This window comes from Tigriopus californicus, chromosome 10 (genome assembly GCF_007210705.1).
Source record: "Tigriopus californicus strain San Diego chromosome 10, Tcal_SD_v2.1, whole genome shotgun sequence".
NCBI lineage: Eukaryota > Metazoa > Arthropoda > Copepoda > Harpacticoida > Harpacticidae > Tigriopus > Tigriopus californicus.
This window is the reverse complement of record NC_081449.1, coordinates 8915071-8938973: the sequence shown is the minus strand read 5'-3', so window position 1 is coordinate 8938973 and position 23903 is coordinate 8915071. Positions and strand designations below refer to the sequence as shown.

Genomic DNA, 23903 nt, shown 5'->3' with positions numbered 1-23903 from the left:
CACTCAATGTCAAACTCATGTTACACGATGAAAGTCGTGTTCTTAGAACTTTCGTCACACTTTAGTTTCATTTGGAAACCTTTTTAGGCTTCTTTGCTCCGAAGCCTAATAATTGTAAGTTAGCTAAAAGCAAAGTAATGAAATGGAATAAAATAAACGCCAAATCAAAAGGTGGCCATAAAAAGTTGGCAATTGAACTGATTAGGGGGCAGTGAATTTTGGCCGCTGAAACAACCTCAAAAGAGAGATGCCGTGCCGTTCGTTATCCTCCTCTCCTAAGTGTACGTGCATTTCTTCCCTCTGACGCCTTCATCTCTTCGGCCTTGAGGCCAGTCGTGAGAAAGGAGCCTGGTTTCAGTATCGATCAAGGCTTAGATTTGGTGCCAGAACCCAGGCGGCCAATGGGGGAAAGGCCTGGTTTGGCCCTTGGCCCAGTTCGTGTGGTTCGTGCTCTTCGTACTCCGTCTGACTGTTTGTCGTTCGTGGTTTATCGTTCGTCTGTCTGCTTGCCTTCCTCCCTGCTTACTTCCTTGCTTGTCTCGGTTTTCATTCATTCTGTCACAGATGAAGTGAATTGGCGTCAATGGCATGAAGCATAAATAGGTCTTGGATCCTGGTTCATCACCTTGAGACCAAACCAGACCTTCAAGTCTGGTGTGAAGATGAGTGATCCTGAGGATATGAAGATGGGCGCCTCCTACCCCCCGAGTCAGCGGTCGAACGCCATGGGCGTAGTGGGGGGAGTGGGAGATGCAATCCTGAGTGCCAATGAAGACGGTGGAAGCTTAGTTCGAAGGAGTGCCAGTGGCGTGTTCAGATATGCCCCGGATCCCGGCTCTTGCTCGCAAGAGAATTCAGACAACGGATACGGCCACCATGAGGATGACTTTGACAACGTACCCAATTATCCCCATGGGTAAGTAAGCGAGGGATGTTCATATGGCTGTGGGTATCGAATAGCCGTGCCACTGAGAACGGCTGCTAGTAAATGAACTTTCATGATCATGATCAATGGAAGGACACTCACCACTCAATTTCCACCAAGAGCCTTTTCCGGCCCATCAAGAGAGGAGATATCAGGGTCTGCAAATACATGATACTGGAATGTATTGATGTGAATGAAATATCTAAGCTCTAAAAATAACGTAAAGAAATGGACCTTCACTAAAGGGGAAAGTTTCTGGACATATCTTCTTATTTGTAACTGATTAGTCCACCAAGCAATGGCGGTCCATCAGAATCTAATCCGCCATTTGCGACATTGAACATAACAAAAATGAATGCCATGTTTTCGTTTGATTCTCAGACATCGACAGGCGGACCTGATGAGCCTGAACTTTAATCACAAGTTAATGGAATCCAATCCGGGCATTTTTGCTGCCATTGAGCCCAACTTCACCCTCGACCAAATCCAATGCCAATTGAGTGAGCTCACGCGCAGTTTGGAGAACTGTCAGAGTGAGGTCTATGAAGTGAAGCAAGACATGATGTGCATCAAGCACGAAATCGACTCGGTACAATTCGTTAAGGAGGAACTGGATGACATTCGAGACTCTTTGGATCGCATGGAGAGCGATAGCGAACGGCGGAAGTCTAAATTAATGGAACAGGTCGGGACCCTGTCTAATCTTTTGTCTGCCATTGAAAAGCATTCAAGCGACACAGGAGGGATGACTTTTTTCTTTGACTCTTTCTTTCTAACAGGGATTGACCTTTGTCCTTGGATTCAGCATATTTTCGGCGGTTTTGGGCATGCTCCAATTTGGTTACAACACGGGTGTGATTAATGCACCTGAATCGGTATGCTAAATTCTCATAGATTCTTGGTGCTACCTGCTCAAGCGACCAACACTTGTCATGTGTCTTTTAGGTGATCGAAAAATTCATTCGATTCGCCTATCGTCAGCGATACGACGGGGAGAATATGACTTATGAAGCTTCGACTTTTCTGTATGCCATCGCTGTGGCCATTTTTGCTTTGGGAGGGATGATGGGCGGATTCATGGGCGGATGCATTGCCAACAAATTTGGCAGGTAAGTGTCAAAATCAAAACACGGACGTCCATCAATAATGCTAGTTTTGTGCCTGAGTGAATTCTTGACTGAGTAGAGATAACTCGTTGAGGCTTGAGGTTAAGTTCAAAGCATTTTGGGGATTGCTGGAATAACAAATGATCTTAAAGGTTTCGATGTTTCCGATTTTTGTTTCTCCTAGCGGTAAAAATAACGCCATGAGCCGTTTGGCTTGCTCACGGCTGCTGGGACTAGTTTGAGCCGAAACGTAGTCATTGCCTGTATTATTACTACCATGGTCTAAATCAAAAGTGTTACATTTTTGAAGCAATACATACGTAGGCACCAAGGCAGGCATTTGCTTGCTTGGCAAATATCTATGTTTCAATTACTTCAATGTCGTTAAATCGACGGAGCTGATCACTGCATCGAGTAGATATAGAGCTTTGCTCACAAGCCTTAGACGGTCACTTTCGTTGATTTACTGACTTTATAATTGAAGGAATCGCTGGAGGGCAAGTAATTATTCTCTCTTTTTTTTAAATAGAACATGTGCCTTGGTGCCTATGTTTTGATTCAAAACTATAACATTCATGATTCAGTTCATGATGGTGGTAATAAATGCAAAAAATAACTAGTCCCAGCAGTCAGTCGTAACGAAGCCAAATCGCTTACTTGCTTACCGCCACTGGCGGTAAGAAAAGAACGGAAACATCTCAACCTTCGGAATCATCTCTTACTATTAGAGTCAAGTGCCCTGTTCTTACCTCTGTCTGTTACAGGAAAGGAGGTTTGTTAGTGAACAACTTCTTTGGCGTGGGTGGTGCCATAGCCATGGGAATGGCCAAGTATGCCGAATCGTATGAACTACTCATAATAGGTCGTTTCGTGATTGGAATGAACTGCGGTAAGGGATGATCATATGGAACAAGTTGTCCAACGAATCTTGTTCACACGTTCACGGTGCGGTGCTTTGGATACTTAGGACTGAATACCTCCTTGGTACCCATGTACATCTCAGAGATATCCCCGCTGACCTTGAGAGGTGGCCTGGGCACCATCAACCAGTTGGCCGTCACGGTGGGTTTGCTCATTTCGCAGATCTTGGGCATCGAGTCGCTTTTAGGCACCAATAGTGGGTGGCCGTTTCTTCTGGGCATTGCCGTTTTCCCATCGCTACTTCAAATCTGCCTTTTGCCGTTTTGTCCGGAATCTCCGCGATATTTGCTCATCACTAAGCAAAAGGAAAATCAAGCCCGAGAAGGTATGTCCCGCATACAATACACCATAATGTGTCGGACCGGGCTCGGCGGCCTACTTAAGTTTGAAATCAAACGTTGGCCTCTGTTGCTCTCATTCTTGTAGCACTTCGAAAATTGCGCAATTCGAAAGATATTGACGATGACATTGACGAGATGAAAACCGAAGAACAAGCTCAGCGTGCGGAAGCCAAGATCAACGTGTGCGAACTTCTTCGATCACCTTCTTTGCGTCTTCCATTGCTGATTGCTGTAGTGATGCAACTCTCTCAACAGTTATCTGGGATAAATGCTGTAAGATTTGTCATGCAATAATATCTTGAAGCTCTATGGAAACTCATGACTCTTTCACTCAATCAACTCTGCACAGGTCTTTTACTACTCCACCAATCTGTTTATTACAACGGGTTTAAGCGAATCTAATGCCAAATTAGCCACCATTGGTATTGGCAGCGTTATGGTTTTGATGACCCTCGTGTCTATCCCTTTAATGGATCGAAGCGGAAGAAGAACCTTACATTTGTACGGATTGGGTGGGATGTTCATCTTTTCGATTTTTATAACCATATCATTTTTGGTCAAGGTACGTGCGTAAATTTTAGGAGGCCCTCACCGACAGTCAATCAACACTCAGGTCCGGTCTTTGGCCAACACTTTTGTATTGACTTTTGGAATTGATCTTAGGAGTTGGTAGCCTGGATTTGGTGGCTCTCGGTCGTTTCCACCTTATTCTATGTGGTGTTCTTCGCTGTGGGTCCAGGATCTATCCCGTGGATGATCACTGCCGAATTGTTTTCCCAAGGCCCACGACCAGCAGCTATGTCGGTAGCCGTGTTGATCAATTGGTGCGCCAATTTCTGTGTGGGAATTGGATTCCCCACCATGCAGGTAACGGCTACAGGAACGCTATGGCTATATATGTACGTACATAAGTCATACATAATCTTCCAAACGTATCCGCTCAAGTGGGCATTGTTCAAGTCCTCTACACTTCTTTCACAATTCCTTGTTTGTGCTCGATAACAGAGAGCCAGCCACTTTTGTCGAAAAGTCAACTTTTGAGATTTAGAAATTGCTAATCCCTTGCTTTGAATCTGTTGTTTGGTAATACTTGTCGATGCAAATGCGTTGATTTGAATGAGTATGCACCCATTATACATTTTTTTCCACAGACTGCGTTGGAAAACTACACATTCCTTCCGTTTAGCGTATTTTTGGCCATATTTTGGATTTTTACGTACAAGAAAGTCCCAGAGACAAAAAACAAGACATTTGACGAAATTGCCACCCTATTTCGCGTTGGAGGCAACAAGCAAAGGTAAGAGGAGAGTTTCTTATTCTTCATCCGTGTCTATTCAGGGTCCTCTTGAGGGGTGTGCTATATATGTACATGGATGTACGGTACAGCAGGGTGTGCTATATATGTACATTTAATTCCGAAACTCGAAAACTTCACCTGGGTTGTGCAATCTTTGGGCCGTGTTAATGTCTGATACAGAGCTCGGCTGCCGAGAGGTATCATCATTTACGAATTTGATCTTGTTGTTTATTTCGAGTCCCTGTTATGATGGCTAGGTTGAAAATGAAAGGCAACTAAATGACTAAACAACCACTGAAACGTGTCTAAAACGTCGAAAAGTTTTGGAAAAGGCAATGAAAAGATCAATGAAAATGAATTCCCTTGTAAGGGGTTTGTTATTCTCCAAAATCCTTTCAGGTGTGTTCTGAACAGTGGTTCAGATGTCGTTGAACCTTTTCAGAATGCCCAGTAGAGGATTGATTTTTTCATACTGTATTTAGAACCCACTTTTTTAAAGCGAAGGAGTGAATTTTAGATCGGGAAAAGATCCAGGTCATGAAATATAACACGATCTTTTGTCGATCTAAGACTTATTCCCTCGCTCTATAAACTCGGCTCAGGTATCCAAAAATGAGTCATTCTAATGACATTTAATTTTCAAAACAACACATTTTGCTGACACTTTTGGTAGTTCTTTCTTGCAACGAATTTGGAATCAAAGGGAACACCATGAATTAAAGTTTTTGTAAAATTTGAAATATTGTTCCCATGAAACCAATGACATAAAAGAAAATGCTTTTTCTTTACTGAATTTCAATTCCTACGTATAAGCATATCTAAACAAAAGTCGAAGTTATCGCTGACGTTTTGCCGTAAAGATTCAATTTGTTTAGAAAGTTAAATCATACCAAGAACCATAAAACGTTGTCATTCAATAACGGATGACTCAAGGTCATACGTCATGAAAGGACTAAATGCGTCAGATTTTGTTTTTGAAAATCCTTTTTTGCCTAATAAATGATGCCCAATTTGCAAGCCCTAGACTGATAAGGGCACTTGGATGGATGAGACAAACGAAACAAAGTGCAACCTAGAAACCAGATAAATAGTATCGAACATAGGGGGACCAACATTTTCTTGTGCCTCAAAGTTTAATGGAACAATTTGAGGACTCTCAACCCATTCTGGGAAATACCTTAAGTCAGAAGAACTGTTTTAGTATACACCCCCTAAACTTGGGATTGATATGTGATATCCCATTACAACATGTGTGTATGTGTTCTCAAACATGGCCATAATTCTATGCATGAAGACCAACAAGTAGTGAACAATTGCCTTGCATATCTTGTTAATTACAGAGCGATGATGAATTGCGTATCAAATATGCCTCCTTTACCTGGAAATGGATGCGAGCACAAAAAGTCACCCAACGAAAAACCTGGCTTGTCAAGGGGTAAGAAGCAAAGAAGCATTCCTAGCACAAGTGGGGTTGTACTGATCTCGTCTCAGGGTTGCCTTGGTCAATCTTTCATAAAAGTCCTGTGCCTGTCTTAAGCTTCCTTAAAACTGCTATGACGTCGTCATAGCGCTACTCCTTTCACATGATCTTACTTTTATTTCAGCCAACCTCTCAAGTCAGGAGTATCCGCTTTTAGTCGAAAGTTATCCTTCTTCTCCGGTGTCCAAATCTGCCACCCCTTCGTCAGAGTACAGTGTTCATTTGCGACAGTCTTCCAATCCTGGCTCGCAAAATGGCTCCGAGGAAGATCTGGTCCAAGATGAGTACGAGCCATCCTTGCCTGAGTGCAATGATCCCAATAAACATATAGTTTGAAGAGGAATTAGTTATCGAACCGCTCAATTGGTCGATACTTCCTTGCCCTTTCATTTAATGTCTGAGCTCAAAATCTTAAGTGTCCATGTACAACAAAACATCATAAGAATTGACCTGGCATGAGAAAAAACTCAATATTTGGTAAGAAAGTACTGAGTGAATATCAATAATCATTATGAAAAACCCAATCTCTCGGTAATAAAAGAAGAAGTAATATCTTGATGGATGTATTTCGCAAGCTGTTTGAATTAAGGTAAAGAAAGGCATCTCCACACACAAAGCAAGGCCAAGAGACGGCATTGCGAGAGAGTCAGGCCCTATTTGAGAGGGGAACCAAGCCAACCGAGCCACCCTGCACTCTACATATACTTAATTTGGCAGCTGTTTCAATTTGTCGGCTTGTTGAAGCAAACCGTAATCTGACATTAAGCCCAGAGGTTAGTGAAGTGACAGAACTGCACCAAAACATGACATTTTATGAGTTTTGTAGCGCAACTATACTCGAAAATTAAAAAAAATGCCATTTGATTGCGATGCGAGTTGGCTGTGATGTTTGACTTAGTTCTCCTTCCACAAAAAGACTAAAATTAGGGTGCCAGACTACACTTTTCTTTGGATTTCCTGCAGTTCACATGCCTAAGTCAAGCACTTTCTATTACGTTTTGAATGATAACCCATGCAAGTGCTTCTAAAAAATTCAAAATTTCTATGGCAAAAAACTTTCAGGATGTTGTAATCCTTTACACACAAAAAATTTCGACGAATCGTTTCTCATTGCTGTCTGTTAGGTAATGATGTGATCAGATTGCAAACCAGTTCTGCATGCAGTGCTTGATCAATGTTATTTCTTTTTGCTACAGACTAAACTACACCTAAAACAGTCAAACTTCAATTTAACGAATCTCGATTTAACGACGAATTTCGATTTGACGATATTTTTACTGCTTACCAAATACTGTATTTACTTCAAGGCAAGTCTCGATTTAACTACGACTATATTCGCGTATATGCTCTCCGCTGACGGACAATATTGTTAAATCAAAGTTCGACTTTACACCCACTAAATCTGACCCGAGAAAAATTAAACAGAATAAGCCCTCACAGTACAGTTTTGAAAATTGATTTCATCAGTAATGTTGGCGTCCAAAGGTTGAAAACGGAATTCTAGAAATATGGACTGTGGCCGAACTTCCCGCCAAAACGGGCGGCCTGCTCTTGGACAAAGCAATTTTTGCCACTTCTCGAATCGCCATTGGCAATACAGAGGTCACGGCTAAAATGCTGGGAGATTAGTTACTTAGTGTGCTTTTAACTCCCCAGAGTTTAGGAGCCACAACTCATCGCTCTAATGACGAGTCTAGTCAAATGGAGCACTTAGATGATCTTGAAGTCTCAGATCAAGATGCTTTAGAGGGCATTAGGGACTTGAGGCTTTCAAGTTCTCCTGGCCTTGATGGGGTGACATCTCAATTTCTGATGAGATGCTCACAGGTTCTTGCTCATTTTTTCGTATTTGATGCCTTGCATCTTGGATTAGGGCAAATTTCCACCATTTTAAAGTTAGCTCACGTTGTTACAATATTCAAAGAGGGGAGATAAGTCGCTGATAAAGTAGGTCATGGGCTTTTGTTGAATAGGCTTTATGACAGTGGGATCCAAGGCAAGGTTTTGCATTGGATCAAAAACTTCATTCGTGATAAGAAGCAGAGAGTAAAGGTTGAAGGATCACAAAGTGACATACATATATTATGTCAAGTCAGGCATCCCACAGGGCTCCATTTTAGGACCCCTCGTTTTTATAGTATTCATTGCCCCACCTCAAAAGCTTGATATTACTGACAGTGGTGCAACAGAACTAAAAAAATATCCTTTTCTGCCACTGTTCTAATGTCTTGGCCCATTATTTTGAAAATATTTGCTTGAGCAAGCCGGCAAATTGAGACAGGTGACAAATTCCGTCTATGCCCCGTGCGAGTTGGCTGAATTTCTGTCTAAATTTTTCCTCCACAAAATGTCGAAAACCAAGCTGCCGCATGACATTCAATCTCAGCTACTACCCCGCATTGGGTCGAGCACTGATTACACGATATTTCATCAGGATCACCATCTGACGTTCTTGCTGGAGAATGATGATGCATTTTCTCACTCAAGACTCCAAGACACACAAGCACCTACGTATTGTGGACTTTCTTCCGCTCCCAGATCCCTATATACATAGAAGTTCTGATCAACAAATCTCTGGTGGGCAATAGCGTCAATCAGTCTTGATTGGAGGCAAACGCAAACTTCAAGAGTATGGGAGAGTTTCCATTCGTCCTCAAAAGCCCAACAATATTCGAAGAACCCGGAGATTCACGCAAAAACATGCGGTCTTTCAAATCCACGGTTTCAATCCAGCTCGAAGGGCCATTTTCGGTCTGCCCTTCGATGTTATTAATAACGATTTGATATGGAGAAAATTGCAATCGCCTACTTTGCATACATAATGCAAATATGTTGAAAATTATCATTTTTGCATTTCCCATTTAACGATTTTTTTGCATATTTTAAATCTGTTGGGAAAATATCGTATTAAAGTAATATTTCACTGGTTCTTGCTCTGTGTTTTCTCGTACTTGATGCGTTGCATCTTGGATCAGGTTCCCTCTTCGCTACAATTAGCTCACGTGTTCCAATTTTTAAAGGCTGAGATCAGTCGATCCCCAGTAACTATAGGCCAATTTCTCTCACTTCGAATATTGCGATGGTGTTTGAGAATATCATGAAGTCCAACTAGTTGAATTTTTTGAGGCCAGCATGGGTTCCAGCACATTTGAGCACGGTTATCCAACTGATTGAACATAATAGAGCAGGAATTGAGGGACTAGAGACCACGAATCAGTTGATGTAGATAATCTCGACTTTGCCAAGGCCTTGAAAAAGTAGATCATGGCCTTTCATTGGATAGACTTCATGACGTTGGATCCAAGCAAGGTTCTCAATTGGATAAGAAGCTTCATTCAGGATAGGAAGCAAATGTTAAGGTCGAGGGATCCTTAGTGACATACATGATATCAAGTCAGGTGTTCCCCAGGGCCCATCTTAGGGCCCTCTTGTTTTATATATTCGTTGCCCCGCTTCAAAAGCTTAGTATTACTGCCAGTCTCTCTTCTTATTCTGACGATACAAAGTTAGTTTCGGTAGGAATGGCCAAGATTCCACTAGCCTTGCAAAGGACCTAGAAATAATCTATTCTTGGGTTACTAAGAGTAACATGCCCTGAACGGAATGAAATTCCGCTCAATGACCTTCGGTCAACTCCTTTTGAATACTCCACTCGTAGGTAATGGAGGTATAGATATTGAGCAGGTCTCATCTATGAAAGGTTGAGGAGCAGTCCTTCGAAATAATGGAAAGTTCGATGAGCATATCCAGTTGAAGGTGGGTAAAGCTTTTCAAATGTGTGGTTAGAAATATCGCACGTTTAAGTACAGAGAAAGCATCACGATGCTAACTCTGTACAAGTCAATTGTCCAGCCACATCTTGAATATGCTTCGCCCATTTGGGCTCCAATTAGTTCAACAGGTTTGCAAAAAGGTCGAACAATTCCAAAGATGTTTCACTAGGAACATCACAGGAATGAGAGAGCTCTCGTATTGGAGAGGTTAGAAAGGTTGGGATTGCACAGTATTCAGAGAGTACGAAAGGTATGTGATGCTGATACGTTTTTTAGAAGCATTCAGTAGCTTTGTCCTAACCCAGGATTAAGGGTGCATTCTAGTGCCCGTAGAGGTTAGTGTGCGTTTTGAGAGCACTTCCAAGCCCTCCAAAATCCAAGCTAGTTCGAACCATGAGGCCCACTTCCCTTCTTTCTCGGTCTCCTGCATTGTTCAATTTTTTCTTCCCTCGAATATTTGTAGGCAATACGTAGGTGTTTTTGATCCGGTAGCATCTTTCAGGTGAGACTTTGACAAATGTTTACATGGCCCTCCAGATCAACCCTACTTTCAAAGACTCATTCATTTTCAATTTTTAAAATGCTTTCAGATTACCCTTGTTAAGTAGGTAAAAGCTGCGACTATTGCTGTTAGTTGGGACCGCTAACACAAAGCTGTGTTGCAGAGAATTGTAAGTAGCTATTCGGCTCTTGCTACGATTTCCATCTTCACCAATTCCGTAATCGAGCAACTTTAGGAACGTGTGCTGCATATTTGGAGATGATATCCATATGTGGATTTGCAGGATACTTCAACCTCAGGGAGAATGTCGTTTTGAACCTCGAAAAAAGCTGACCACCAAGGATTGATGAAATGAAGCAATAACCTCTCTCTTTACTGGGATCCTTTTTGAAGTAGTGAATATGATTCACCTTACGTGTGTGACTTGGTTGCACAACAATTAGTTCGCTTCTTAATCGGCTGACTTGGCAATGGTTTGTTGGTGGGAGTGAGCGGTACCTCGTTTTTTTTAGTGGACGGAAGCTTTCTAAGTGCATTTCCCGGCGCAACATCAAACCGTAGTGACTGGCTCATCTTGTTCCGATTGAATCAAAAAGTGAAGAGCAACCAACATGGACGCACACGAATATAGAGATAGAGGTAAGGGGTTGATCAATTTCCGACTTTGTCTCACGGGGTATTTGGAAATACTATAGCGATCCCAATTTGAGGAGCGTATGTGGGCTAAGCTACTAGCAATATCTGTCTGAATTGTGATGTTGTTGTTTCATTTTTAGGCAAGAAAATGATTGACTACATAGCGGACTATTTGGAGAACATACGCGAGCGCGACGTTTTTCCTCACGTGCAACCGGTTTTTTGGTCTCTGCCCTCCCCGACAATGCTCCTGAGGAAGGCGAGACTTTTGAAGACATCTTTAAGGACGTAGAGTCTCTTATTATGCCTGGGGTGAATAACTTACATCTAGCAATTATCACCAAGCTGATGAGTGATGTCATTTTTGCCAAACCTAACCAGGCTCTTCCATTTTTTCATTATAGATCACGCATTGGCAAAGTCCTTATATGCATGCGTACTTTCCTGCCCTCAACAGCTATCCGTCACTTCTGGGAGACATGCTGGCCAATGGAGTGAATTGCTTAGGATTTACATGGGTGAGATAAACTGTAAAATCAGTTCACAAGGACTCAAACCAACACTTTTAAGGTTATATTTGATTTTGATTGTGAGCATCTGTAATTATTCCAGTACTTCATTCTAAAAGGAGCCTTTTCATAAGTCACAAACCTCGTACAAACATTGCTTGATCAACCTTTACTCTTTTGGCTTATGGAAGTGTAGCCAACCATATCTTTGAATGCCATTTAATCATTTTATTATCATTCTTTATTGCGACAGATTTGTCATTGGTCTATTAGTAGATTTACAGTTTACATGATGACATTTTCCAACTGTATGGTGTGTTCTCTATAGAGGTTTTGGGTAGTCCAAGGACCCAGAAATGATGCCCATTTTCGAAACGAAGGGAGATTTTTGGTGTTTTCCTGAGTCAAGTCACATCTCTTTCGCTCGTACTCTCATATGATGGGGAATCCTCAAGTAGGAATATTTCTCTCCATATTACAGACGATATCTCCAAGGTTGAGGTACAGGCTGGGGTGACTTCACAGTCGGGAGTTTCAAGGGCGTTGAGAAGATCAAGATTGAAACGATTACATGTTATTTAAATCTTTTTGATCCAAATATGTTGCTTATCATTTATTTCATATAATAAGTTGTACAAGAACAGTAAGCACACCAGCTAAATGGCCGAAGTGAGCTTTGAAACCTTTAAATGTGACTCATATTTTACCACTACTCCATATGTGACGAATCTCCTGATTTAAACTACCCTCCCGACAATTGAAACTGTTCTTGTAATAGCTAAACCAAATCCTTGCTACTTTTAAATGGCTACAAGTCCATCCACGGAGAACTTAGCCAATTACTCTAGAGGCAATATTCCTCGCTCAACAATTCAAAAACAACAACCCGTGATCCAAAGGAGTGTCATACTGGTTTTTGCCTTTTTGACCCTGTTCTGAGGCTATTCTCTTGATCCAGTTTGACTGTTTTCTGTCAATTTCCGTGGTTGCAGGCGTCCAGTCCAGCTTGCACCGAGCTTGAGATCGTGACCATGGATTGGTTGGCCAAGGCCATTGGACTGCCCGATGATTTCTTACATTCCAAGACTCAGAGTCACGGTGGAGGTGTAATTCAAACCACCGCCAGTGAGTCGACGTTTGTGTGTCTGTGGCCGGAAGAACGGAGGCCATTCGAGATATCAAACGCATTTTCGGATGCTGCGGATGCTGAGATCAACAGCCGACTGGTGCTATTTGTCGGATCAAGCCCATTCATCTGTGGAGAAGGCAGGATTAGTGGGACTGGTCAAGATCCGATACGTAGAGAGTGATGAACATTTCAGCCTCCGTGGAGACAAGCTCAGGAAGCCATCGACTTCGATAAAAAAATGGGCTGATACCCTCTTTGTAAGTGTCATTTACTCGTTGTTTCTCTTTCTTTCTTTCTTTCATTGTGCCAACGAGATATAAAAGTGATCTTGTCTATTTTGCAGCTTTGTGTACCCCTTGGTACAACTGGACCTGCACGTTTGACAATCTAGCGGAATTGGGACGATTTGTAAGTCATTGAAAATACTTAGACCATAAGACGATGATAGGAATGTAATGCAATGCAAAACTCTGGGCTGTTGAAAAATACTAACACGATAGGCTAAGCTAATTCTATAAAAAACAAAGTAACCTCTCTCTTATAGTGAATTTAGGAGTGGATGATGGTTCTCCTAGCTTTGATCTGAATGTTCAGTAAATGTTCCCTAAAAACCATTAATTCACATAGTATCAGTGAGAATTCAGTGTACAGTGTACAGAGTATCCGTGTCCAGTGACGAACCGTAGCCAAATGAAATTTTCATTGCCATCAACCATAACGAATCCCATCATCAACTAGACCTCAAAAATCAACTCAGCCAGCATGAATTCGACTAATGGGACTAGGATAAGGGCTATAAACCAGTCTCACAGTCTAATGTAACGTTAATCAAAAAAGTTAACCTCTCTAACATGCGTAATTGTTCTGCCAAAAGTGAATGATTAACTCACAAATTGTATATTTGGCCAAAAGTATGCCATATTTTGACGTAATTGCATATGGCATGACTAGTTGCAAAATAAATGGCATACGTCGAGATCACGTTATAATGTTTAACAATAAGGTGAGCTAGAGAGAAGATGCCCCAACAAAGCGAAAAGCTACAAGGCGTTGAACTGAAGTTACGGGTAGAGCAAAACGCCATGCACGGGCACTTATGCCACGTCTCGCTTAGCTTTTCTCATGTATTGATGCCTACACTCCACGACCACTTGAACCTGATGTTGATGGAAAGCTTCACATGGGCATTAATAACTTCATGCAATTTGCCAACGGTCTCTTCAGGTTGACCAGATTTAGGGAAGACTCTTAGATTTGGGAGCTTGTAGGAACACAATTTCGAATGAGCTACGTTTTTGCGCCGTGGTAGCCTGTTAATGTCCAGGTTTTTTTTATTTTTGCAATCTAGCTTGTAGCTAAAACTAAAACTGATGTTGAAAACAATACAGAGTCTAGGGTTTTCGCGAGTTGATCATCCTGGGTTTTAGCTACTTCCCCCCACTCGACATCGTACACCCATATATTCTCGATTTTAGTCAAAAAAATGTCCAAGTCTTACTTAAATCATGTTGCGGATCAACGCCTACATAAGCACTACGAATATTTAAGGCAGCAATTGAACAATGAGGGAGCCGAGGAAGAAGAGAATTGGACTTCATTGTTTTAACTAGCCTGGATTCTCGAGGGCTTTGAAGGTGCTCTCGATGACCTCAGTAGGACTAAATTAAACGAAAAAAGATGCAAAGGAGCTTCCAATAAAATATTGCATCCAAACTATTGGGATCGACTCAGATCCCTGGAGTTCCGTAAACAGTGCCCAGCGAAAATATGAACGACATCTAGTTCTTTCCCTGTTTCAATGCCTCCATGGCCTTAGTCACAACGCTGGAGCTTGACAGACCTTGAGTGATAGAAGAGGCATGAGTTGTACCGTACAACAAAGAGTGAAATCGATGACACCTATCTTCTACAGAACCTTAAGGCTTCTTTTGTCTTTAAAAGAGCCCCTGCACTCTTTAACCTTTAGCATGTAACTCTCCGACGATTCTACGATAAAGTTGAACTTTTGTTAAGTTTTAAACTCGATCTTGATCATTTCCTGCACTCCATACCAAACCAACAATACATTCAGGGGTACTTAGAGCAGCAGCCAATTCAAATTCATTTTTGAGCACCTCTTAAATTACCAAATATGAATTGACTTGGTAGGAAACCGGTAAAAAAATGAACCAGAGGTGGGAAAAAATGCGACCCGACAGAGGCGCGGTTTTTCACACGCCCTTACTTCGGAGTTAGATATTTGCCCAGAAAAAGCATCTGCTCACCACATTGGTAGGTGTATTTTCTTAAATGTTTGTAGTTCCAAAGCAACCATCTTCTAAGGTATTGGTTTCCTGAGACGAGTACTTGAGATGATGTACCTCTGAGTCAATGTTACCCAGAAAGAACATCTGCTCACCACATTTGAAGGTGTATTTTCATATCAGTTAACATTCAAGCCCCTAACTCCGAGGTACGAGCTTTAAAACATAGGCGTTTGGCGCGCTGCGATTTTATGAAGTAGTTCATTAGTTAAGTGGCAACGTTTTTTGACGTTGATGCTGTCCGAATGTGAGGGAAAGCTTTGAAATTGCATGCAGCTTAGCACTCACATGATATGCAGAGAACGTGCTATTTCAAAGAAATTAGCGTTGTGAAGAGAAGTAACGTTTTTCAAAAATGTGGTGAAGCACCATGATTTTGGACATTTTGTGGAGGGATAATTTGTACAAACATCACAGCTGTCTCGCACGGTAATCCAAATAAATTTTCAGCTACTCAGTGTTGAGGGGTTACAGAACTTAAAAAAATGGCCACTGTTCTAATGTCTTGGCCCATTATCAGAAATATATTTGCTTGAGCAAGCCGGCAAATTGAAATAGATGAAAAATTCCGTCTATGCCCTGTGCGAGTTGGCTGAAATTTCTTTCTAAATTTTTCCTCCACACATTGTCGAAAACCAAGCTGCCGCATGACATTCAATCTCAGCTACTACCCCGCATTGGGTCGAGCACTGATTACACGATATTCATCAGGATCACCATCTGACGTTCTTGCTGGAGAATGATGATGCATTTTCTCACTTAAGACTTACTGGTGTCAAAAGCACCTACGTATTGTGGACTTTCTTCCGCTCCCAGATCCCTATATACATAGAAGTCCTGATCAACAAATCTCTGGTGGGCAATAGCGTCAATCAGTCTTGATTGGAGGCAAACGCAAACTTCAAGAGTATGGGAGAGTTTCCATTCGTCCTCAAAAGCCCAACAATATTCGAAGAACCCGGAGATCCACGCAAAAACTTGCGGTCTTTCAAATCCACGGTTTCAATCCAGCTCGAAGGGCCATTTTCGGTCTGCCCTTCGATATTATTAATAACAATTTGAGATGGAGAAAATTGAAATCGCCCATTTTGCATAGATGTCTGTACATATTCTTGGGAGCTCATTGACGTAATTTTCGAGACAGAAGAGGTTCTAAAAAACAAATTACACGTCACAATACAAAACATATAATATTTTCTCAAATTTCCGACTATAATTAGAATTTACATGGATGTGAGAAAATGTGACAATTCATAACAATGCCATGTTAAATAGACAATTTTCATAACAAATCTCATCCAGTCTTTTTAGATGCCTTTTTTCTTAACATGTCTTAAATCAATATGTAGGAGCATAGTTCCACAAATCATTGAAAAATATCAATCACTAGGCTTAATTTTTTTGTGCTATATGTGAGTACTTAAAAATTGTTAAATCGACAGAACTTGATGACTGGATTGTTTTGAGTTTTGCCTCTGTAGATTGTATGACCCAAAGACGATCAGGTCAGTTGATTTGGCGACGTAAACTTGAGATGGAGAGATTTGGCTGGTGGGCCACCTAAGATTGCTCTAACGACCCTTGACACTCTTTTTACTAACGGAAGTAAGAATATAATGGAATAGTTGAAACCCTTCGAACGGTACCTTTAGAAGAGAATTATTATTTACGTTGAACACCAATCATAAGAGGTATCAAAAAACAAACTGCAAAAATCTACAAAATGATATGCATATTTTTGCTATTTCCGTGTATGTTTGAATAATTCTTGCATACTTTTGTGTGCATTTTTGGGAAAAAATGCTACATATTTGCCCCATCTCTACTAATGATAATTGATGAAGGGGACTGTATTCTACTTTTTACTATTCTTCGAATTAAAACTTTTTCATATGGACTTCAATTCGCGAGGAATATCTTTATCCCATGGACTCTTGTGACCAAAAGCCTTTTCCTGGCTGCCAGTCAAAATTACTTCACGTTCAAACGTACAAACGCGAAGGTCTGACTTGATCAATGTCAAACATTAGGCAACTTGAAGGCGCTCAACAGAAATAGCTTGAAGGCCTTGTTAACAGTTTTCAATAAATTTTGAGTCATCCCTACTCTTATTGTTAGGGCCGGTCAAAATTTATAGAAAAATATGGTCTTTATATGGTCGACATTTGAAATATGTATATTTCAATAACCAGGTCGTTTGTAATATGCCTGCAATTCATTTCATACGTAGGTGAACTTTTTTCAAAAAAGATAGCAGTAAAATTTCACATTTTCCCTTGAAATTGACCAAAATTCTTGAAATTATCACGAATTTTCACACGTATTGTTATTTTTTTTATGAAATGGCTGAAATTGCATAATGAATGGCAGGAAAATATCTAGCATTGCGGTTAAAATTGCAAAATTATCAGATGCAATAATTGTGAAGAAAAATCTCGGATTTGCAAGTTTTTTTGCACAATTTGCTGGATGCAAGGTTTGGCCGGCCCTACTTATTTTTACAGGAGAAAATTTTTGACTACAGAACATCATGACATTGCCAGCTAGTTTAGTGTTTCATCTGAGAAGTAGGCGGGTTTCACATTTTTTCCCCGTATTGATCTTTTCTTCATTCCAAAGGTAGGTTCCAAGGTAGATCATGGGCTTTTAGTTAACAGGCTCCATGAAATTGGGATCCAAGGCAAGGCTCTCAATTGGCTAAGAAGTTTCATTTNAGCTCTCTCATTCCTGTGAGTTCCTCTTTGGACCTGCTCGAGCTTTTGCAAACCTGCTGAACTAATTGGAGCCCAAATGGGCGAGGCATATTCAAGATGCGGCTGAACAATCGACTTGTACAGAGTTAGCATCTTGACACTATCTCTGGACTTAAACGTGCGATAAATCCAACCACATGTTTGAAAAGCCTTACCAACTTTCAACTTGATATGCTCATCGAACTTTCCATTATCTTGGAGGACTACACCTAAATCCTTCACGGATGAGACCTGCTCAATGTCCTTACCTTCATCATCTAATAGTGGAGTGTCTAATGGCGTCGACCCAAAGGTCAATTAGCGAAATTTCATTCCATTCAGTGCCATGTCACTCGCAGCAACCCAAGAGTAGATTTGGTCTGGGACCTCTACCAGACCACCAGAATTCTGATCATTCCTACCAACTGCCAATTTTGTATCATCAGCATAGGAAGAGATACTGACATTACTACTACCAAGCTTCTAAAGCGGAGCAATAAAGATGATGAAAAGGAGAGGACCCAAACGGAGCCCTTAGGAACACCCGACTTGACATCATGTATGTCACTAAGGGATCTCTCAACCTTAACAATTTGCTTCCTATCATGAATGAAGCTTCTTATCCAATTGAGAACCTTGCCTTGGATCCCAATCTCATGGAGCCTGTTAACTAAAAGACCATGATCTATCTTGTGAAAGGCCTTGGCAAAGCCATTGGCCTAGAGTTACTGGGGAGCGGCTTATATCCGCCTTTGAAAATTTCACAAAGAAAACAAAATTATATCGGTTTCAAAGCCGTATGAACTCGTTTTCAATTATTCAATACTATTGCAGCGATGGTTCGACTAAAGCTCGCCTGTCCATCCCCCGGCCATTGCGGGTTTTGGCCCTAAGCAATCTTCATTATCGTTGTAGAGCCTCAAAAGGCACAGTCTAATAATTGATCGGACAAGTTCTGTCGCGATGTCTTCACCCGGTCTTGTTGAACTATTCCGTGTTGTTCTGGGATAGGTTTCAGGTACTTACCATTGACTCACTTATTTCGTGGCAAATCTTCATGTTCCTCACGATTTCATTAAAAACTTCTTCATTTTGTCCGAGCCTTGCTGGGAATAGCTTTTGCGAACGATGGAGAGCTCGAGGAACAAATCCAAATTAAAGTGAGCGAGGCTTTTTCAAGCTGGCAGAGGCACACCTTCAAATTTCGAGATCCATTTACTATAAAGACGTTTCATAAATCAATTCCCTAGCCGCACTTGGAACATTCGTCTCCCATTTGGGCCTCGATGACCTCAGTAGGACTAAATTAAACGAAAAAAGATGCAAAGGAGCTTCCAATAAAATATTGCATCCAAACTATTGGGATCGACTCAGATCCCTGGAGTTCCGTAAACAGTGCCCAGCGAAAATATGAACGACATCTAGTTCTTTCCCTGTTTCAATGCCTCCATGGCCTTAGTCACAACGCTGGAGCTTGACAGACCTTGAGTGATAGAAGAGGCATGAGTTGTACCGTACAACAAAGAGTGAAATCGATGACACCTATCTTCTACAGAACCTTAAGGCTTCTTTTGTCTTTAAAAGAGCCCCTGCACTCTTTAACCTTTAGCATGTAACTCTCCGACGATTCTACGATAAAGTTGAACTTTTGTTAAGTTTTAAACTCGATCTTGATCATTTCCTGCACTCCATACCAAACCAACAATACATTCAGGGGTACTTAGAGCAGCAGCCAATTCAAATTCATTTTTGAGCACCTCTTAAATTACCAAATATGAATTGACTTGGTAGGAAACCGGTAAAAAAATGAACCAGAGGTGGGAAAAAATGCGACCCGACAGAGGCGCGGTTTTTCACACGCCCTTACTTCGGAGTTAGATATTTGCCCAGAAAAAGCATCTGCTCACCACATTGGTAGGTGTATTTTCTTAAATGTTTGTAGTTCCAAAGCAACCATCTTCTAAGGTATTGGTTTCCTGAGACGAGTACTTGAGATGATGTACCTCTGAGTCAATGTTACCCAGAAAGAACATCTGCTCACCACATTTGAAGGTGTATTTTCATATCAGTTAACATTCAAGCCCCTAACTCCGAGGTACGAGCTTTAAAACATAGGCGTTTGGCGCGCTGCGATTTTATGAAGTAGTTCATTAGTTAAGTGGCAACGTTTTTTGACGTTGATGCTGTCCGAATGTGAGGGAAAGCTTTGAAATTGCATGCAGCTTAGCACTCACATGATATGCAGAGAACGTGCTATTTCAAAGAAATTAGCGTTGTGAAGAGAAGTAACGTTTTTCAAAAATGTGGTGAAGCACCATGATTTTGGACATTTTGTGGAGGGATAATTTGTACAAACATCACAGCTGTCTCGCACGGTAATCCAAATAAATTTTCAGCTACTCAGTGTTGAGGGGTTACAGAACTTAAAAAAATGGCCACTGTTCTAATGTCTTAGCCCATTATCAGAAATATATTTGCTTGAGCAAGCCGGCAAATTGAAATAGATGAAAAATTCCGTCTATGCCCTGTGCGAGTTGGCTGAAATTTCTTTCTAAATTTTTCCTCCACACATTGTCGAAAACCAAGCTGCCGCATGACATTCAATCTCAGCTACTACCCCGCATTGGGTCGAGCACTGATTACACGATATTCATCAGGATCACCATCTGACGTTCTTGCTGGAGAATGATGATGCATTTTCTCACTCAAGACTCCAAGACACACAAGCACCTACGTATTGTGGACTTTCTTCCGCTCCCAGATCCCTATATACATAGAAGTTCTGATCAACAAATCTCTGGTGGGCAATAGCGTCAATCAGTCTTGATTGGAGGCAAACGCAAACTTCAAGAGTATGGGAGAGTTTCCATTCGTCCTCAAAAGCCCAACAATATTCGAAGAACCCGGAGATTCACGCAAAAACATGCGGTCTTTCAAATCCACGGTTTCAATCCAGCTCGAAGGGCCATTTTCGGTCTGCCCTTCGATGTTATTAATAACGATTTGATATGGAGAAAATTGCAATCGCCTACTTTGCATACATAATGCAATAATTGGCAAAATTGATCATTTTTGCATGTTTTCCCATTTAACGATTTCTTTGCATATTTTAAATCTGTTGGGGAAAATATCGTATTAAAGTAATATTTCACTGGTTCTTGCTCCTGTTTTTCTCGTACTTGATGCGTTGCATCTTGGATCAGGTTCCCTCTTCGCTACAATTAGCTCACGTTGTTCCAATTTTTAAAGGCTGAGATCAGTCGATCCCCAGTAACTATAGGCCAATTTCTCTCACTTCGAATATTGCGATGGTGTTTGAGAATATCATGAAGTCCAAACTAGTTGAATTTTTTGAGGCCAGCATGGGTTCCGAGCACATTTGAGCACGGTTATCCAACTGATTGAACATATAGAGCAGGTTATTGAGGGACTAGAGAGCCACGAATCAGTTGATGTAGATAATCTCGACTTTGCCAAGGCCTTTGAAAAAGTAGATCATGGCCTTTCTTTGGATAGACTTCATGACGTTGGGATCCAAGGCAAGGTTCTCAATTGGATAAGAAGCTTCATTCAGGATAGGAAGCAAATTGTTAAGGTCGAGGGATCCCTTAGTGACATACATGATATCAAGTCAGGTGTTCCCCAGGGCTCCATCTTAGGGCCCCTCTGTTTTATAATATTCGTTGCCCCGCTTCAAAAGCTTAGTATTACTGCCAGTCTCTCTTCTTATGCTGACGATACAAAGTTAGTTTCTGGTAGGAATGGCCAAGATTCCACTAGCCTTGCAAAGGACCTAGAAATAATCTATTCTTGGGTTACTAAGAGTAACATGGCCCTGAACGGAATGAAATTCCGCTCAATGACCTTCGGGTCAACTCCTTTGAATACTCCACTCGTAGGTAATGGAGGTATAGATATTGAGCAGGTCTCATCTATGAAAGGTTGAGGAGCAGTCCTTCGAAATAATGGAAAGTTCGATGAGCATATCCAGTTGAAGGTGGGTAAAGCTTTTCAAATGTGTGGTTAGAAATATCGCACGTTTAAGTACAGAGAAAGCATCACGATGCTAACTCTGTACAAGTCAATTGTCCAGCCACATCTTGAATATGCTTCGCCCATTTGGGCTCCAATTAGTTCAACAGGTTTGCAAAAGGTCGAACAATTCCAAAGATGTTTCACTAGGAACATCACAGGAATGAGAGAGCTCTCGTATTGGGAGAGGTTAGAAAGGTTGGGATTGCACAGTATTCAGAGAAGGTACGAAAGGTATGTGATGCTGTACGTTTTTTAGAAGCATTCAGTAGCTTTGTCCTAACCCAGGATTAAGGGTGCATTCTAGTGCCCGTAGAGGCTTAGTGTGCGTTTTGAGAGCACTTCCAAGCCCTCCAAAATCCAAGCTAGTTCGAACCATGAGGCCCACTTCCCTTCTTTCTCGGTCTCCTGCATTGTTCAATTTGCTTCCCTCGAATATTTGTAGGCAATACGTAGGTGTTTTTGATCCGGTAGCATCTTTCAGGTGAGACTTTGACAAATGTTTACATGGCCCTCCAGATCAACCCTACTTTCAAAGACTCATTCATTTTCAAGTTTTTAAAATGCTTTCAGATTACCCTTGTTAAGTAGGTAAAAGCTGCGACTATTGCTGTTATTTGGGACCGCTAACACAAAGCTGTGTTGCAGAGAATTGTAAGTAGCTATTCGGCTCTTGCTACGATTTCCATCTTCACCAATTCCGTAATCGAGCAACTTTATGGAACGTGTGCTGCATATTTGGAGATGATATCCATATGTGGATTTGCAGGATACTTCAACCTCAGGGAGAATGTCGTTTTGAACCTCGAAAAAAGCTGACCACCAAGGATTGATGAAATGAAGCAATAACCTCTCTCTTTACTGGGATCCTTTTTGAAGTTGTGAATATGATTCACCTTACGTGTGTGACTTGGTTGCACAACCAATTAGTTCGCTTCCTTAATCGGCTGACTTGGCAATGGTTTGTTGGTGGGAGTGAGCGGTACCTCGTTTTTTTAGTGGGACGGAAGCTTTCTAAGTGCATTTCCCGGCGCAACATCAAACCGTAGTGACTGGCTCATCTTGTTCCGAATTGAATCAAAAAGTGAAGAGCAACCAACATGGACGCACACGAATATAGAGATAGAGGTAAGGGGTTGATCAATTTCCGACTTTGTCTCGACGGGGTATTTGGAAATACTATAGCGATCCCAATTTGAGGAGCGTATGTGGGCCTAAGCTACTAGCAATATCTGTCTGACATTGTGATGTGTTTGTTTCATTTTTAGGCAAGAAAATGATTGACTACATAGCGGACTATTTGGAGAACATACGCGAGCGCGACGTTTTTCCTCACGTGCAACCGGGTTTTTTGGTCTCTGCCCTCCCCGACAATGCTCCTGAGGAAGGCGAGACTTTTGAAGACATCTTTAAGGACGTAGAGTCTCTTATTATGCCTGGGGTGAATAACTTACATCTAGCAATTATCACCAAGCTGATGAGTGATGTCATTTTTGCCAAACCTAACCAGGCTCTTCCATTTTTTCATTATAGATCACGCATTGGCAAAGTCCTTATATGCATGCGTACTTTCCTGCCCTCAACAGCTATCCGTCACTTCTGGGAGACATGCTGGCCAATGGAGTGAATTGCTTAGGATTTACATGGGTGAGATAAACTGTAAAAATCAGTTCACAAGGACTCAAACCAACACTTTTTAAGGTTATATTTGATTTTGATTGTGAGCATCTGTAATTATTCCAGTACTTCATTCTAAAAGGAGCCTTTTCATAAGTCACAAACCTCGTACCAAACATTGCTTGATCAAGCCTTTACTCTTTTGGCTTATGGAAGTGTAGCCAACCATATCTTTGAATGCCATTTAATCATTGATTATTATCATTCTTTATTGCGACAGATTTGTCATTGGTCTATTAGTAGATTTACAGGTTTACATGATGACATTTGTTCCCAACTGTATGGTGTGTTCTCTATAGAGGTTTTGGGTTAGTCCAAGGACCCAGAAATGATGCCCATTTTCGAAACGAAGGGAGATTTTTGGTGTTTTCCTGAGTCAAGTCANTCACCTTGTCTTCAGGGTGAAGAACAGTCACGCTTTGCATCGAACTTTCAATGTTGAACCGCTGTACTTGAAGCACGAAAATACTGGTAAGTCCGACACTGGAAAGGCTTGGCTGCATTTGAAAGAAACTTTTTATGATGATGGACTCAAGCCGT

At 41.3% G+C, this 23903-nt stretch overlaps 3 protein-coding genes across 3 annotated transcripts in view; all 3 read left to right on the top strand.

The window, feature by feature from the left end:
• The first annotated feature begins 270 nt into the window (after positions 1–270).
• LOC131888194 (glucose transporter type 1-like) lies at positions 271–6628 on the top strand. The gene is made up of 12 exons (XM_059236991.1): positions 271–916; positions 1307–1610; positions 1705–1800; positions 1871–2034; positions 2796–2920; positions 2999–3277; positions 3379–3566; positions 3643–3855; positions 3957–4160; positions 4445–4590; positions 5931–6025; positions 6195–6628. The coding sequence occupies exons 1-12, from the start codon at positions 663–665 to the stop codon at positions 6404–6406; spliced, it is 2280 nt and encodes a 759-aa protein (XP_059092974.1). The 5' UTR covers positions 271–662; the 3' UTR covers positions 6407–6628.
• Positions 6629–10956: 4328 nt separating this feature from the next.
• Positions 10957–23903, top strand: part of LOC131888195 (histidine decarboxylase-like) — a 31821-nt gene continuing 18874 nt past the window's right edge. The window contains 9 exon segments of the mRNA XM_059236992.1: positions 10957–10984; positions 11122–11196; positions 11199–11293; positions 11386–11499; positions 12483–12718; positions 12720–12876; positions 12963–12987; positions 12990–13027; position 13264. Of these exon segments, the coding sequence (XP_059092975.1) occupies positions 10957–10984; positions 11122–11196; positions 11199–11293; positions 11386–11499; positions 12483–12718; positions 12720–12876; positions 12963–12987; positions 12990–13027; position 13264 (769 nt within the window).
• LOC131888197 (histidine decarboxylase-like) lies at positions 22698–23716 on the top strand. Its single transcript, XM_059236995.1, has 3 exons — positions 22698–22814; positions 22955–23127; positions 23220–23716. The coding sequence occupies exons 1-3, from the start codon at positions 22787–22789 to the stop codon at positions 23340–23342; spliced, it is 324 nt and encodes a 107-aa protein (XP_059092978.1). The 5' UTR covers positions 22698–22786; the 3' UTR covers positions 23343–23716.

Coding starts and splice junctions, on each gene's coding strand:
- LOC131888194 (XM_059236991.1), top strand. CDS start 663: ATGAGTGATCCTGAGGATATGAAGATGGGCGCCTCCTACCCCCCGAGT. Junction 3,278..3,378: donor GGAAAATCAAGCCCGAGAAG/GTATGTCCCGCA, acceptor TCATTCTTGTAG/CACTTCGAAAATTGCGCAAT. Junction 4,161..4,444: donor TTGGATTCCCCACCATGCAG/GTAACGGCTACA, acceptor TTTTTTCCACAG/ACTGCGTTGGAAAACTACAC.
- LOC131888197 (XM_059236995.1), top strand. CDS start 22,787: ATGGACGCACACGAATATAGAGATAGAG. Junction 22,815..22,954: donor ACACGAATATAGAGATAGAG/GTAAGGGGTTGA, acceptor TTTCATTTTTAG/GCAAGAAAATGATTGACTAC. Junction 23,128..23,219: donor AGTCTCTTATTATGCCTGGG/GTGAATAACTTA, acceptor TTTTCATTATAG/ATCACGCATTGGCAAAGTCC.